We start from the raw sequence: 16,071 nt of genomic DNA on the forward strand, positions 1-16,071 counted from the left end.
TATAGATGGCCTGGGTACAAAATGCCACAGTGCCCCTCTGCTAGTGCAAAGTGCAAAGAGGCCCCTGCCAGGCACCTGGGACAGGTACTCACACAGCCCATAGAAGATGCCTGGCTCCGGTGTGGTGACTTCAGAGACAGGGGGACTGGCTTGTAGCTCTAGCTCTGGTACCTGCAGGATGGTTAGGGAGAAGTAGGGAGAAGAAGAGAGGTTTTAGTGGTACTCATTTGTTCCTTTCCCAGATTCATTGCCCACTCCGTGCCCAGGAAATCCCTGGGTCTGTTTTGTATGCCTTGTCTTCCTATGACTATGATGGGGTACGTGCGTGTCTAGAGCCTGGGACTACATCCCTACCACAGCTCTTCCTGGCAGCTGAGGGGTGATGCTACACCAGGGTATTCAGACTTTCTCAAAGTCTCTCGTGGACCATATGCTTGTTGAGTGAAAGGGAAGGAAGAAGGGAGAAAAGGATGGAGGGTGGGGGAGGAGGAAGGTGGAGAGAGGGAGGGACTCGGGGAAGGAGTGAGACAAGGAATCAGGGATGGAGGGGAAGAAGGGAGGAGGAAAGATGGAGGAAGAGAGCGGGAAGGATGGACAGTGAAGGAGAAAAGGAGAGGGGAATAGGGAAGAGGCAGAGATGGGGGAGAAGAGAGGGGCAAGGAAAGGAAGAGGAAGAAGAATGGTGGAGGAGGGAAGGGAGACAGGGAGAGAGGAGCAAGAAAGCGGAGGGGAAGGGAGATAGAAAAGAGGTTGAAAGAAGGGAGGGAGGAAAAGGGGAGAAAGGGAGCCTTAAACCATAGCAAGTGGGCCCTCACCGTGGCTGTTTAGAACTGTCATCTAAGGGGTGAGCTCAAAGCCTGTAGTGTGAGAGTTTCCAGTTGACGCCCATGGGCAACCAGAACGAACAGTACTGTCTACTGACAGGTCACGGTGGGCTGCTGCACTCTGCTTGAAGTCTCCATATAAGATTAATTACTTTTTATTTAATATTAATTCTCCTGGGCAAAGAAGCCTTCAGTTCTTTAGATAGGAATGGTGGAGGGCAAAAGGAAGCAAGATGTTTGACCCCTCTGGCCTTGCAGGTCAGGTCCATTAGCAGGTCCCCCTGGGCCTTGACATTTGGGAACCACTGGAAGATAAAGGACTTTAGGATCAACTCCATGGAGACCCATGGTCGAAGACAGACTATGCCATGCTTTGTGGCCCAGGGAAGGTTTGGGACATTTCAATTAATTGCCTCTTTAGAATTGAGATAGTTTAAAACCCAGATTTCTGGCTTCTCTTGCAAAGAGGACAGGAAGCAGTGGGTGATGAGCTGTCCGGGCAGAGTTGCAGGCCCTTCTCAGGCTCCCACTCATTGCCCTCGTACCCATGCCTGCCTGGCCCTGCTGCTGTGGCCCCACGGCACTGGGAGGTAGTCTGCATGCCAGCTACTGCTTTCCTTACACACTTCTGTGGGCCAGCCTGTCTCCTGGGGCTTCTGCTTGTCCCATCTTCTTCTCACACCTCTTTCTCTACATTACAAGACCCTCCCCTGAGACCCTGGGACCTCTCCATTTTCATCAGTGGACCCTGACATGGGCTCACTCTTGCCCGTTTTTTTTTTTTTTTTTTTTTTTTCCAGCATTACGCATTCAGATTCTGGCTTTGATACCTTCACGATATACCCTCAGTTAAGGCACTTAATTCATGCCCTCAGCAGGAATACAACAGTCCCTACTTAAGGGTCATCATGGGGCCGGGCTTGCAAAGCCTATATCACTAGTGAGCTTGGGTTAGGTCATGTGCTCAGGCATCCATAGTTATGCTCACTGTTTTATGTTTATAAGGTTCTGGGGTAGAACCTGGGCCTAAAGCATGCCAGGCAAGTACTTTTCTGACCAATGACATCTACAACCTTCTTTGCACTTTTTCAGACAGAGTTTCTCTAACTTGGACAGGCCAGTCTTGAATTCATTCTATACCTGACTTGCCTTGGACCTGTGAATGGCTGGCTTCCAGGCCTGTACGAACAGGCTCAGCTTTGGCCATTGTTTCAATTGCAAGGCTGCCTCCTGCAGGCATGTCTATTCTACTCACAATGGTGAGTGATCAGAAGCTGCCTCAAGCACACCCATCTCCTCACAGGGCTGCCAACCTCTATATTACACACACACACACACACACACACACACACACACACACACACACACACACACAGCTCTGATCCCAACATCCAGACTGTATTTCCTGGCTTCGATGAAAATTTGAATCCTTACTTCACTTTGGTTTAAAAAAATACTAGATAATTAGAGAATGAAACATGAAATACTGAATAGAAAATGAAATAGAAAAATGAGGACTGTCAAGGCAGCAGCCTCAGCAGGGGAAAGGATATCTGTTTACTCTCCCTTCCTGCTCTGAGTTAGGAGCATCAGTCCACTTAGGAGCTGTCCTATAACTTCCTGCTGAGGCAGGAAGACAATGGATTCAAGGCCAGACTGTGCTGCATGCTGAGACCTTGCCCTGAACAACAAAGGGAATCCATTTAGGGGTACTCCAGCCCCACTCCAACCCTACCTGGTCCTGGGCACTCAAGCCGGCCTGTGTGAAAGGCCGCTCGTCCTGACCTTCACTGTCCGCAGTGCTAGGCCTCCTTAGTGCCTCTTCAGGCTGAAAGCCACACAGGCTCTCAGCATCCATGTCAAATGTCTCATCCAAGCAGAATATGGCCTCCAGGATGTCCTCATCCGTGGTGAAAAGGATAGTGTCTCCAAAGTGCTCAGGGGCTGGGCATATCACCAAGAAGAGAGAAGGTTCAGCTGGCCCCAGGCCCCAGTGGTCTGCCATCCAGAACATGTTCTGGTGTCCCAACACTCTGTGACTACAAGCAGCTGACTGTTCCTGGTATGCGCCAACACCTCAGTCCCCATATTTCACCAAGCCGAGAGCCACAATGATCTACTGCTGGGACCTCATGGAATGAGAATCCTTGTCATCTGTCACCAAACAAGTCCCTGTTGAGAGGCACTAGGTGTCCAACCTAGACCATTTAGCCTACTTCTGCCTTGCTGGGGATGTGACCCCAGGGACTTGCACATGCTACATAAGAGATCTATGACCGACCTATAGCCACAGAATCTGCTTGCTTTAAATCTTGAGACAGCCTTGCTAAGAGACCCAGACTGCCCATGAACTCAGTCTACAGCCCACACGGGCAGGAGCCTTTGGAAAAGTGGGATTTCAAACAGTGTGTATGGGGTAGTGGGTAGTCTCAGGGTGATTTTATCATCCATGCATAACCCTAGTGCTGGGACTACAGCTATACACTGCCTGGCTTCTTGCAGGCCCTTTTATAAAGCACCCCCCCCAGAAGGTATGGGTATTCTGCTCCCAACCATGGGATTTGGGCTCCAGTGACTGGCTGGCCCACGGGCTCCCTAAACACCCTACCCCTCTGACTTAAGGCAAGAAAGATGCTACAATTCATGACTTGGACTTGCAGAAAAGCCCCTTCTCCAGTTTAGGATCCTGGTCTCTAGACAGACACTTAGTGTTAGGAGCCCAGCTCTGGCCTACCCATGCTGGAGGAGGTGAGGGGTGCACCATGTCTGTGAAGAGGACTTTATCTATCCTGGGCTAGCTCATGGGTTTCCCCTCCATATCTCAGTGAGCAGCAAACAAGGACTTCTAGAATATCCCCACAGATATACTGTACCTCCCATCAGGGTTCCTGAGGCTTTGGCAATTTCTCCTTCAAAGATGCACTGCGTATCCAACAGCATGGTGATGTCCTTCACACCACGGAAGGAGTGTATTCGAGACTTATTGTAATTCCAAATCCTAATCAGGGCAACTTGGCAAGGGTGTGTGAACTCGATGGAGATGGAGTGGGTCATGCCTGGTGTGAAGGGGGCCAGCCAGACATGCATGTCATCCTGGGTCCTGTTCACCCCATCGATGAGGTTGGAAACTACACGTGGGTCTTTCCCGTAAGCTGGTAAAATATTGATGTCAGGGGGATCTGCTGTAATGCTGGAGATCTGTACTGGCTCCCCTGTAGAGCTGAATATCTCTATGCCATTAAGGCCAACGTAGTGTCTGTCTCCCCATGTAGACTTGATGTCAATGACCAAGTGCTGTCCATAAGGGAGGACTGGGATTTTAAAGTCACTGTCACCATCTGTCTCTATGGAGGGCTCCGGCTCCTCCTTTCTGCAAGGGGCTGGGGGTTCCTCATACCGGCTGCTCCTCTGCTGCTTCAGGAACTCATCTAGGATGTCCCCCTGTGGCTCCAGGGCAGAGATGCGGCCCCGGTGGGCACGGTCAAAGGCAGTGAGAGAGTCCCATGATGCATGCAGTGCGTGTTCCTTCTCACCATACCACTGCAACCAAGGCAGTGTCCCGGTGGCCTGAGTGTCTTCTGAAAGAGAGAACAAGGAGGGGCTAGTACCTTGTTAGTGCCACACCCTGGAAACTGCCTCATGCAGTGGCTCTTAGCTGCCTTGGCTGGCATGGCCTGAGAGGCCCGCCCTTGTGACATCTGTGGGTCAAGGCTTCCAGAGTGGTCTGGGTGGAGCATGGCTTCCTGTCCCACATGGTCTTCAGTGTTGGCCTTGGAGGCTAGCCTCTCATTTCAGAAAAAGACAAGAAGTATTTTTAAAAGGCTTTGAACTTTCTAGGAGTACAACTATTACAAATCAGGAGAAGGGCTACAATTAGAACCTTGAGTGTTCTAATCTTGAAGGCGGGTATGCCATAGGCTTGTCCTCTGGACCATGGCACTACTGGGAGGGGGTGGGGCCATGTACCTGAAGGGGACTCTGGGACGTTAGTCCCTGTTCTTCCTTTCTTTGCTTTCCAGCTACCACGAGGTGAGCAGCTCCGTCACCACATGCTGCCACCACCATGGGCTGCCTCACTGCAGGCGCAAAGCAACATGGCCAAATAGTTCAGGCCTGGAGTCTCTGCAACTGTGAGCCACAATAAACCCATTCTCCTTGAAAGTTGTCTGTCTCAGGTACCATGATGACAGGAAGCTGACCCAGGAAGGCTATTTTAGTGTTAGAAACTACCAGAAGCTATCCCGCTTTGAAACTCACCTAGCCAGGGACACATCATGGCTCACAGGGTCTGAGCTGGTCACAGTGTGGGCTGCAATGGAGGCTGGCCCAGTCATGTGACTCTGACAGCACTACAAAGCATTATTTAACAGCAGAAAGAATGTTCAAGAACAAATGTTACATCTGCATAGCCCAGCACTTGTCTGGAGGTAGAAGGATCATAAGTTCAAGGCAGTCACCTTTGCCAAGTGTATTAAAGGGTAAGGCAGTTGTTTTCTCCCACGAATGGGACAAAGCCTGAGTCCTGAGCATGAGGACACAAAGCAGTCCTCCGAGGGATGCTCTGAAGCCACCTCTCAGAATCTACAAGCCCAGTGTGAACACTGTAGTGGCCCATCCTGGCAGCCAAGCACAGCCAATTACCGCCCAAAGGTGTCATTCTGAATACAGTGGCACACAGCACTGCCATTCTATGTTGCTTTCATACTGGGCAGCGCCTGCACTCCACTTCCTGCCTGCTTTCTGGGGGCTTGGTACCATCAATTATCTCCTCTCTCTAGAATCTTCCAACACCGCTTCCTCCAGTGCTTCCTGCTGCTCGCCCTGCCTGCAGACATGCATAAATCTCTGCTGCCTAGAAAAGGGAGGGTACCAGATCCTGTGGCTTACCCCCATCATGCCCTGTCCTCCCCTTTCCTGTGCAGACACCCTGCTTCCTGGTAATAGCAGCCTCTCAACCCCACCCCAAACACAGCCTTCCTTCTTTGGGGAACAAGCCTCAGCTTTCTGGAGACCATCCCACTTGTAGGCCTTGCACACTGAAGCTAAGGGAGCTCTCATTCCCCTGCCTGAGCCAGACTGATGGGATACAGGGTAGAATTGTGAGGGCCCATTTGACTACACAGTGGGGAACCTGCCTAAAAATGTTACCAACTTGGGAGCAGGAGCCAAAAGATACAGAGAAACCCTGATGGCCTTATCTGAGTTCCTGCATCCACCCGTTCCCAAGAGCAGACCCCTGGTGGCTTTTGCACTTTGGATGCCTAAGACACCTATGGTTCTCAGAATTCCCCACTGACGTGACTTTCCACAAGAGACAGCGACTTCTCAGTCTTCTGTCAGTCTTTACTTCACGCATGACATCCCAGACAAAGCTCTTGCATTTGACAGTCCCTGTCCCAGTGGTTTAGGAGACATACCACTTCAGCTTTCTATCTCCCTGGCCCAGAGAGGTAGCTAGCTTTTCTTCCTTCCTTCCTTCCTTCCTTCCTTCCTTCCTTCCTTCCTTCCTTCCTTCCTTCCTTCCTTCCTTCCTTCCTCCTCCTTTCTCTCCTCCTTTCCTTCTATCTATCTTTCTTTCTCCCTTTCTTCCTTTTTTTTTGAGATGGGGGTCTCACTACATAGCTCAGGCTGGCCTCAAACTTGTGATCTTCCTGCCCCAGCCTCCAGAATTTCAGGAGCACAGGTATGCCCACAACACCCAGCCTACCCACAGCTTCTTATCACAGTAGTGCCATCCTCTTGTTCAAATCCAGGAGTACCTGAGACTTGATCTTTGGTTCCATCTGGCCCTGTCCTAACCCAGTCATCACTCTCGGCCTCCGTGGGTCTCCCAGATCCCACACAGGCACTGCCCAACCTTACAGCGACTTCTGCAAGGGTCCCTCAGTTCCAGTCACCAGACCACTGGGTTCCTTGCTGGTGGCAGATAGGAAGAAGAGGACAGGACAGGCACAGGAGAACCCACAGGTGACAGCCTCCAGACTGACACGGGGGACTGAAAGCAAGAAGCTGGTGTCAACAGGCTTCCTGTTGTAGCAAACACTTCCTATGTATTCCTCTCACCTCATGCTGTCTCTACATGGTCTGGTCACTTCAACACCCTAAGCCATGAGCCTACAGCGGTTTGTCACATACCACTCTCATTGCCATGATCATTTCTTACACCAAGAGTAAAAACGACCCTGCTCACTGTCCACGGGGCTATGACGTGGCTTTTCTTAGTTCTACAACCTCCACCTCCCTCGGCGACACTGCCATTCTGCTCTGACCCACCAGATGTCTGTCCAAGGATGCATCAGGAGTCTTCTTCAGCGGGGCTTTGCCCTTCTGTGCCCTCTGCTGGGAGAGCTCTTCCTCCAGATGGTCACTTCCTTCCAGTGGCCCCTGCCACCTCATCCTTGCTCCCTGCTGTGCCCTAGTACCACACACACAGATAGCATGAGCTGCTAGAAATACCTAAGAAGTGTTTGCTGGGACAGGAAGCCTGTTGACATCAGCTTCTTGCTTCCATCCCCCACCCCCCCATCAGCCTGGAGGCTGTCACCTGTGGGTTCTCCCGTGCATGCCCTGTCCCCTTCTTCCTATCTGCCTCCAATAAAGAGCCCAGAAGTCCCACATTCTCTCCTCCAGGGGCTGGTGTGACAAGTGGCAGAAGGAGCTCTAGCATGGGCTGTCATCACTTGGGGCTCTGTGATCTGAATTCCTCTGACTGAAGCAATGGCGGGGTTGGCCCGCGAGCACGCCAGGAGACACTAAGCTCCACACATCAGGAACTTGGCTGGTGTGCCTCTGCCAGGGAGCAGGGACTTGGCATTCCTTCTGAGTCCTCCTTCCAGACTCCACTCTGAGTTGCATACTTGGTTCTAAAAGGAGAGGTGTAGACTTTCTCCTGGCCCTCTCGGGTGTGATGGCAGCTGGACATCCATGTGTCTCCCTGGTCTGTCTGTCTGTCTGCTGGGAACATGCTCTGTCTACTGCTTGGGACTAAGCTGAGGCTTGGCCTGTCACTGCTGACAATCCTATTCTAAATCTGCTAGACAAGAAGTTTCTTTTTTTTTTTTTTGTGGTTCTAAGGATGAAACCCACAGCCTTTGCACACATTAAACACTGTCTCATTAAGTCATGTCCCCAGCCCCAATCCTAAACCCAAGTGGGCAGCTGAAAGCAAGGGCGTCCATCTGCAGTCTATGCAGTCCAGAAGAACCCCTGATGATGACATGACAGGATCCAAGATGCCAAAGACGACTCCTGTGTGGAGTCAGTTATGAAGCTAGGCATTTATAAACTGCCCTCACATCTGCATCAGTGTTTACTAACACAAGAAACAAGAATGGGCAGGGCAAATACAAGACCTGCCTTTCTTCCAGTGAACCTGCTTCAGCTACTGCTGATTGGGCAAGGGCTGAACACCTGACCCAAGTCCACCAATCAGGCCCCCTAGGACTCTGGAACTGGCTGTAGGGTCCGGAGCCAGCACTCAGTCACTCAGGTCTGAGAGGCCTTTGGCTGCTTGGGAACAAACTAGTGAGGAAATAGAGGCCTGGTGGACTTGTGAGGAGAGTCAAGGGGACAGGGATAGGATGCTATTAGCCTTTGGTGTCAGAGTACCTGAGTTCTCCCTACTCCTCTTCACTGCTCACAGTAAAGGCTGATGAGACCCCATCTACCGGTGGCCAAGGAACCCCACTTCCAGAATGCAGATGGCGGTATAGTAAAATCTGGCTCCCTGCTGAGCCACACTGAAGACACAGTGGTGGAGTCACCATGGTAAGGGTAGAGCTCTGAAGCCACTGTGAGCTTACTCACCCTACTAGCATTCTGGTGGACTCAGCCAGCATGCTTCTTGGAGGCCCAGACATGGGCTTTGGCATTGGGTGATGAGTAATAACACGATTTCTAGACAACTTTCCTCGTTAGCAAAACCAGCTAACAAGCATTAAATCTCAAGGGCTCGATTCTTAATGTGTCACTGAGCCAAGCAGGGAAATGTCTGGCAAGAAACTAAAGTGAGATCGAGGCCTCTGAAGTTGGACAGTTGGACTGTTGCCTGTCACCAAGAACTTCCTGCAGCTCCTCATCTGCTTAGAGCCTGGCTGACCATTCAGTGAGCCCTGGCAGCTATGCTAATCAGCCCCAGGAGTACTGGCTCCAAGCACAGACGGTAGGGCTGACCCACTATAGTTCAAGTTCTATACTAGCCCCACTGGCTGTGGGAAAGGAAAACCCGGGAAAGCTACTTAAACTTCACTTCTTTATCTGTAAGATGGGGCTGTCAAGAGGGTTCATAATCATTAAGGTTGGACCAGACCTTGGCAAAGAGCAAGCACACAGGGACCCAGGACCTGCAGCTGCTTGTCACCACTGTCCTGCCCCACAGCATGTCACTTGAGCCAGGCTTTCATACTCAGAAGGCTTCTCTTTCTGTCTGTGTTGTTTCCTTCAGTGTATGTGTATAATTGTGGGTGCATGTGTGTGCATGTATACATAGATCCACATGTCTGTGGAGGCCGGAGGGCAACCCTTGGTCATCATCTTCAGGAGATGTCCACCTGCATTGAGACAAGTCTCTCACTAGCCTGGATATCATTATTTGGCTAGACTGGCTGGCTAGCAAGAGATCCTACTGTCTCTGCCTCCTCAGAGCTGGAATTAGGTGGGTTTTGGGGATCCAACTCAGATCCTCAAGTACTTTGTTTACCGCCCCCCCCCCCCCCCACACCTCTGACCATTTTAATGTGTTTCTTGAGGCAGGGTCTTTCTGTGTAGCAGGGGCCAGTCAGAGCTGGTGATACTCCTGCCTCAGTGCCCTGAGTGGAGAGGATCCAGGCTTAGTCCCACCATGCCCCTCTGAGGATTCCTGGTCTCTTTACTCATTCTCAGAGTCTAAATGAGAGGTGGGCATCAGCAAAGATGCAGAGGGCAGTCAGTGGTTAGGTAAGTCAGCCCTCAGAGTCTGACGTGACACATGAGGGTACAAGGAGACACTGTCACAGTGAACAGAGATGATTCACCAAGGACAAGCAGGGATTGCTGCGGCCACACCAACAAGAGGCAGAATCAGAGAACAGGTGACAGGCTGGGGAAGGGGACAGGAGCAGAGACCATCTGCTGGGCATGCTTCTCTGCCAGGTACTTGCCAAACACAGCCCACAAATCTCAAGTGACCATCTAGAATCTCTGTAGTGCAGCTCAAATCTGTCACAGATGAGGAAAGGGACGATCTGGAGAGGCTTTGTGGGAACAGGGTGGAAGGAGTTAACACTGAGGCTCAGTAGGTCTGTGAGGTGGTATGTGACACAAGCTGATGTCTCACTCATTGCTCACTGAACACTCCCCAGGTGCCAGGCTCTGTTGCTTCACTGAAGCCACTGTCCTGTCAGTTCCTCACATCTCCAACAGAGGCATGCCAACCCTATCTCATAGATGAATACATGAAGCTCAGCGAGCAGAGAGAGGCAAACAGCCAGATTTATGCAGACGACTTCACGATAAGGTACTCCACAACACAGGGACGGTCACTCTGGTGCCCTCTTAGACAGATGGATACAGAATGCCCCCACAGTCCCCTCCTTACTCAGGATGGTCATGCAGAGCACACCCTGAACCCCATTACGCATTCAGAATGTCCTTATAGATAACCCACAGCAAAGACTATGATGGTCTCAACCTGAACTCTGGCTTCTGTTTTATTTTCAATCCTGGGGGATGAGCCAAGGGCCCTGCATCACTGAGCTACAGTCCAGCCCTTCTACCTCTTTGTTTTGAGACAAAGTATCACTGAGTTGACCAGGCTGGCCTTGAACTCACGCTTTTGCCTAGGTAGGCCTTGGACTTGTAACTCTCCTGCCTTAGCCTCTGGAGTACTGGGATTATAGGCTTGAGCCATGAAACCTCGTGATTTCTTCTTGACACACACACAGTGGTTTCAAAATAATCACCATCAGTTGTTAACCCTACAAAGCAAGGCTTTATCTACTCTAGTTTGTACTGACAAAAGGAGACTGGCATACTAACCATGCATTCCTGAAGGCCAGCAACAAGACTGTGGAGGGGTGGCTGCCTCCTTCCAAAGGCCTTGGACCCTCTGGCCACCACCCCTACAATGTCCAGAAGTTCTTTCTATACCCAGGCTAGTGTCCGCTGTGTTCAGCAGTATCCTGGGGTTGTCTTCTAACAGAGTCAGGTAAGTTACTAGGGACTAATGTCTTTATCAAAGGTGAAGAATGAAGTCCAGGTTGGAAAAACCATGCATGGCAACAAAAATGGGCCAAGGGACAGATAGATCCTGGTGCCAGTGACAATCACATCTAGGAGTTTAACATGCAGAGTGCCCAGTTATCCCTCATTTGTACCACCCTCTGGCTGAGACAGTGGATTTGTGACTCCTCCTTGAGAAAAGCCCCCTTGGTTTATAGATAAGGAAACCAGGCTCCAGGGAAACAAATGGCTTCATGCCAACTGAAGCTTCTCGAAGCTTACCTTTGCTGGCTGGCTGGTCATCACCATGGCTACTGCTGGCATCCTTCTTCAGGGCCCTCCTCCCACTAGCAGGGCGGTCCCTGTTGGGAGGCTGGCTAAAGATGTCTAAGTCATTACCACAGGCTTTGGAGGATGCCCTCTGGGGTCTCTCTTCAGTGATGACACTCCAGTTGTTAGTCCTCCCTTGTTCACGTCGAGGGCCTTTTTCCCTGGCCTCCACCTCTCCAAGAGCATCACCAATGACATCATCAAATGGAAGCCTACTCTTCTGTTCCAGATCCTTTTCCGGACTGAGCCACGGGGGTTTGGGCTTCCTGCCTGCCTGTTTCTTGCCCACCTCTGCTAGAGAAGGCTGTAACCAGTGTGGGGTTTTCCCAGCAGGTTCAGGGATTCTCTTGCCTTTGAGATTTTCCAGCTGTTGGAGCAAAGAGGGCTCCTCTTCCAGAGGAGGATATTTTCCAAGAGAGGAAGAAGAAGGAACACTAGGCCCATCACCCATTGAGGCAGGGGCTGCCAACAGTCTGACATCTTCCTGTAACTTGGACAAACTATCCTTCGGGCAATGAGTAGAATTCACCTTTTCATCAAGGAAATCTCCTTGTGAGGAAACTGTCATATCCACCGAGGCTTCAGCTGGCTGTGAGCAGCTGTGCCCAAGCTCCTCGACCCCATTTATGCCAGCCATCCTGAGGGCACCTTTGCTTTCTTCCCAGCCAGCACTCAGGGCCTTCTCTGGGCTCTCATTCTTCTCACTCTGAAGGTCAACAGGGATGGTACAATCAAAAGGGGCTTTGCCTCCTCCTTTGTCTAACACGCCATCAAAGATGAGGCTTTTGTTGACATAGAGTTTCACGTTCTTGGCACCAATATCAAGATCCTGAATGCACAAAACGGAACAAAGGGAAACATGTGTCATCAGACTGATGTGTCAAACTGTGGAAGTGAAGATGCCCCCAAACAGAAATGCAATGCTAGAAATGTGAGCACTCGAGAGCTGAGCCAGCAGCTGTGAAACGGACTCCCCCTTCTTCTCTCCGTAAAGTGTCCATACTCTGGGAATCAAAGCACTTTCTCAAAGAGGCAGCCTCACTGCTGTCTTGGCTTTCATCGCTCCTGTCAGGACACTGGTAATGGCCCACTAATTGGTCTCGCAGCTTCCTGGTCTCTTGCTGCTTCAAGCTGGTTCACTTGCCACAAGAGTTCACCTCCTACAGGAGCAAAGATGCCCCACCACTCCCCTGCGACACCCTTCCCGGCTTTTCACAGCCGGTAGCAGCATTCTTTCAAGATTGGCTCCAGCTGGGTGTAGGGGTGTATGCCTGTCATCCTAGCACTTACAGGGACCCAGGACATAGTGAGTTTGAGGCCAGCATGTGCTACAAAGGGAGATTCTGTCTCAAAAACAAACAAACAAACAAACAAACAAACAAACAAACAAACAAAAACAAAACAAAAAAACCCCAAAATGAAAAACACACACACACAAAATAAATGTGTATTTTCAGGAAACTAAAAAATGAAGTGTGGTTTCTGAGACTTCTGCATCAAGGAGACCTGTTGTGCATGTTAAATGCATGCTCCTGGGACTCCCGGAGTGTCTCATATTGAGTATCTTGAAAGCAGAGCCCACGACAAGGACTGGCTGTAGACAGGAAGTGGGGAAAGTAACACAGGGTAGGAAGAAGCCACCAGAGTGCCTGAGCTCTTCACTGCTGAGGGCAGTTGGGGTTCCATCCTGCTGGGACTCTTCAATGAGTCCATGGCATGTACCTTGGAAATGCCCCCTCCCCCAAAGACAGAAGTAGTCCATTTGTGCACTGCTCGCTGAAGGTGGCCCCTGGGGCAACAATGCTCTCACACATCACAAGTCATGCATGTTTGCTCAGCAGACAGCCCAGCAAGCAGCTCAGGTGCAGCAATGCCAGCATGCCAGGGATCTACTCACTGCAGCTGCAGCTGCAGTCACGGAAAGACCCAGGGGATGTGGAACAGGTACCAAGGCCACAGCCTTGATAATGGCAGTTTCGAGGGAATCTTTCCCCTACTACCAAATTTTCTAGATGTTTCCATAGCACAAGGAAGTGGAGAGTGCAGGCCAGCATGACATATAGTGACCTTCAAAGAAAGGTCCCTGCCTCCTCATAACCCAAACACATGGCCTTGTTTCATGCATGTATCTGACGCTTATCTGTTCATGCTTAAAATAAGATCACCCCTCCCCAGCTACTGGTTACAGCCCCCCTCTCTGTGGTAGAACTCTTCCCAGACTTTATCAAGGAATATAATGCATACATCAAACAGTAAATACTTCTTTACACTACTCAGTAAGTCTTAACATGTACATCTCCCTGAAACAATCTCCACACTTAGGATGTGATCATCACCCCAAGTTCCTCTTCACACTTTAAAATCCCTCTCTTTCCCCAGACAACCACCCACCTTCTCTCATCACTACAGACTTTTACATTTGTGTGTGTGCGCGCGCGCGCGCGCGCGCACGCGTGTGTGTTGTCAGAGGACAACTTGGGGGAGACAGTTCTCTCCTTCCACTATGTGTATCTAGGAATAGAACTCAAGTCAGCAGGCTTGATAGCAAGTGTTTTCATCCTGTGAGCCACCTTAACAGCCCCCTTTTTATAAACTGACACTCACATTTTCTAGAATTTTGACATAGAGCTTACAGCGTGCAACCCTTTGCATCTGGCTTCTCTCACTTGGCCTGACTGAGATGCAGCTGGAGTATGAGCCTGTGGCTTTCTTCCTTTTGATTGCTGAGTAGTCTATCTGCAGAGGTGCCCCACACATTGCTATTACCTCTACAGTGAAATCAGCCACTGTCATTTCCATCAGGTTCCTCTCCCAACTCAGTGCAGAATCCACTGTGCACCCACAGCCAGAACAATGGCTTACCTCTGCTGTCTGGGTGATCACAGCAGAGCCCTTCCCTCAGCTATGACAGTGGTTTACAGGGCTGGCCCACATCCAAAGTTGCGGGATCTCTCACTCCCCTGTCATGGTTGGCTCAGCAGGACGAATAGGCAGCTCCTCCTCCTCCTTCATGATCTCTGTGGCTGGGCTTCCAGTGATGATGTGCCTGTGTTATTTGGCTTCTGCCTAGCTGGCTACTCCTCTGCCCAGCCTCCTTGGCTTATCTCCACTCCTGCAATCCCCACCAGCTCAGCTGGGCCTCAGTGACTAGGATGCCCTAGGTCCAAGGCTAGCTTTCTGAGTGTCTTGTACTCACTATGGCCCAAGGCTCTCAATGTCTCTCTGGTTCGAGGATGCCCATTTCCTGACTCTCTAGTCCTGACCTCTCCATTGGCCCCTAAGGGATGGATGCCTCTCCCACCCCTCTCCTCTTGGGAATCTTAACCTTTATGTGCCTCAGATCCATCAAATACTTAAAAAAGAAAACCAATAACAGACAAACAAAACACATAGGCATGTAGCCTAGGCTAGCCTTGAACATGGGTTCTGTCTGCCCTGGCTTCTAGGTGCTGGAGTCACAGTTCCCAACAGAGTTCTCCATCATGTCCCCCAAGCTGAACCTCTCCCCTGCTCAGTCAGCTTCCCAAATCCTAGGCAGTCCCTCTGATGACCCTGTCCCCGGCCCCACCACATCCAACCTGTCAGGAGTGCCTTCCTTCTTTCCTCTCCAATCTGACTTCATCTTCCACAGACACTGCTGCCCCAGTGTAGACCACTGCCATCTCTCCAGAGACACCAGATCAACTAATTGGTCTCTCTGCTCCTACTCTGCACTGTCACCCTGCACACACACTTCATTTCCCACACAGCAGCCAGACTCACTTAAAAACAACTTCAGTCAGAGCTCAGCAGCCTCCTGCCTAAACTACCCAGTGACTCCATGCTGTCAATCCCAACTAAACGTTAATAGTCCCAGGTCCCGGTTTGCCGGCCTCCGTATACTGCTCCTTGATGCCATAGATCATTTCTTTCTACCCATATAGTCCCAGGTCCCGGTTTGCTGGCCTCCATATCCTGCTCCTTGATGCCACAGCACACTTCCTTCTTGCCTTCAGAGACTCCCTAACACCAGGCTCTAAAGAACACTCCACCCATTCCCCTCTATACCCTGATGCTCTTGAGTTCCTCAGTCTCTGAAACGGTCTCTCTCATCAGCATTTCTGGAGGGTTAGGGGAAGGTTTTTGTTTTGTTTTATTTGTTTGAAGAAAGAGTCTCCCTATGTAGCCTAGGCCACTATTGATCTATTCACGATGTAGACCAGGCCAGTCTCAAGCTTATAGAGATCTGTCTGCCTCTGCGTCTCCAGTGAGGGATTAAAGGTGTGCTCCACCAGAGCTGACTAAGGGGGCTATTTCATTGCAGATAGGGTCCCAGACTTGAGATCTAGCATTCAAGTGCTGGGATTGCAAGCCTACACCTCCATGCCTGCTTGGCTGCTAATTTATCTCTCCTAACCAAAGTGAATTGCCAAGTCAGCAGAAGTCCTCCACAATTGCCCGAGGGTACAGCACATGGTAGGATCACAGCCATCACGAGGGAACTGACACATGACTAATCTGGACATTCTCCTAAGACCAAAGAGCAAGAAAGATGGCAGTTTGTGGCTTTTCCTCCCAGGCCACTCGTGCCCATCTTTGGCTTCTGATCTGTGTTTGACCAAGTGTGGATTCTGAGGCCCCAGAGCCCCCATTCTCCATGCCTTAGCCTCCCTGTAAGCCAAATCTGCGTGCTCTAACTAAATTCCTAGATCACCATGGACAGGTTTGCAGAGCAATGCAG

General features: G+C 50.7%; 1 protein-coding gene across 9 annotated transcripts in view; it reads right to left on the reverse strand.

Moving 5' to 3' along the window:
• The window catches only part of Katnip (katanin interacting protein), a 174,088-nt gene that overhangs the window by 21,598 nt on the left and 136,419 nt on the right, over positions 1-16,071 (reverse strand). For all 9 annotated transcript variants that reach the window (XM_052763268.1, XM_052763269.1, XM_052763270.1 and 6 more), the window contains 4 exons: positions 11,304-12,180; positions 3,698-4,402; positions 2,560-2,768; positions 93-171 (listed from right to left, as the gene is read on the reverse strand). In XM_052763268.1, the coding sequence (XP_052619228.1) occupies positions 93-171; positions 2,560-2,768; positions 3,698-4,402; positions 11,304-12,180 (1,870 nt within the window). The remainder of the gene's footprint in view (positions 1-92; positions 172-2,559; positions 2,769-3,697; positions 4,403-11,303; positions 12,181-16,071) is intronic.

The sequence above is a fragment of the Peromyscus californicus genome, unplaced genomic scaffold, assembly GCF_007827085.1.
Source record: "Peromyscus californicus insignis strain IS unplaced genomic scaffold, ASM782708v3 Scaffold_4__1_contigs__length_199733344, whole genome shotgun sequence".
NCBI classification, from domain to species: Eukaryota; Metazoa; Chordata; class Mammalia; order Rodentia; family Cricetidae; genus Peromyscus; species Peromyscus californicus.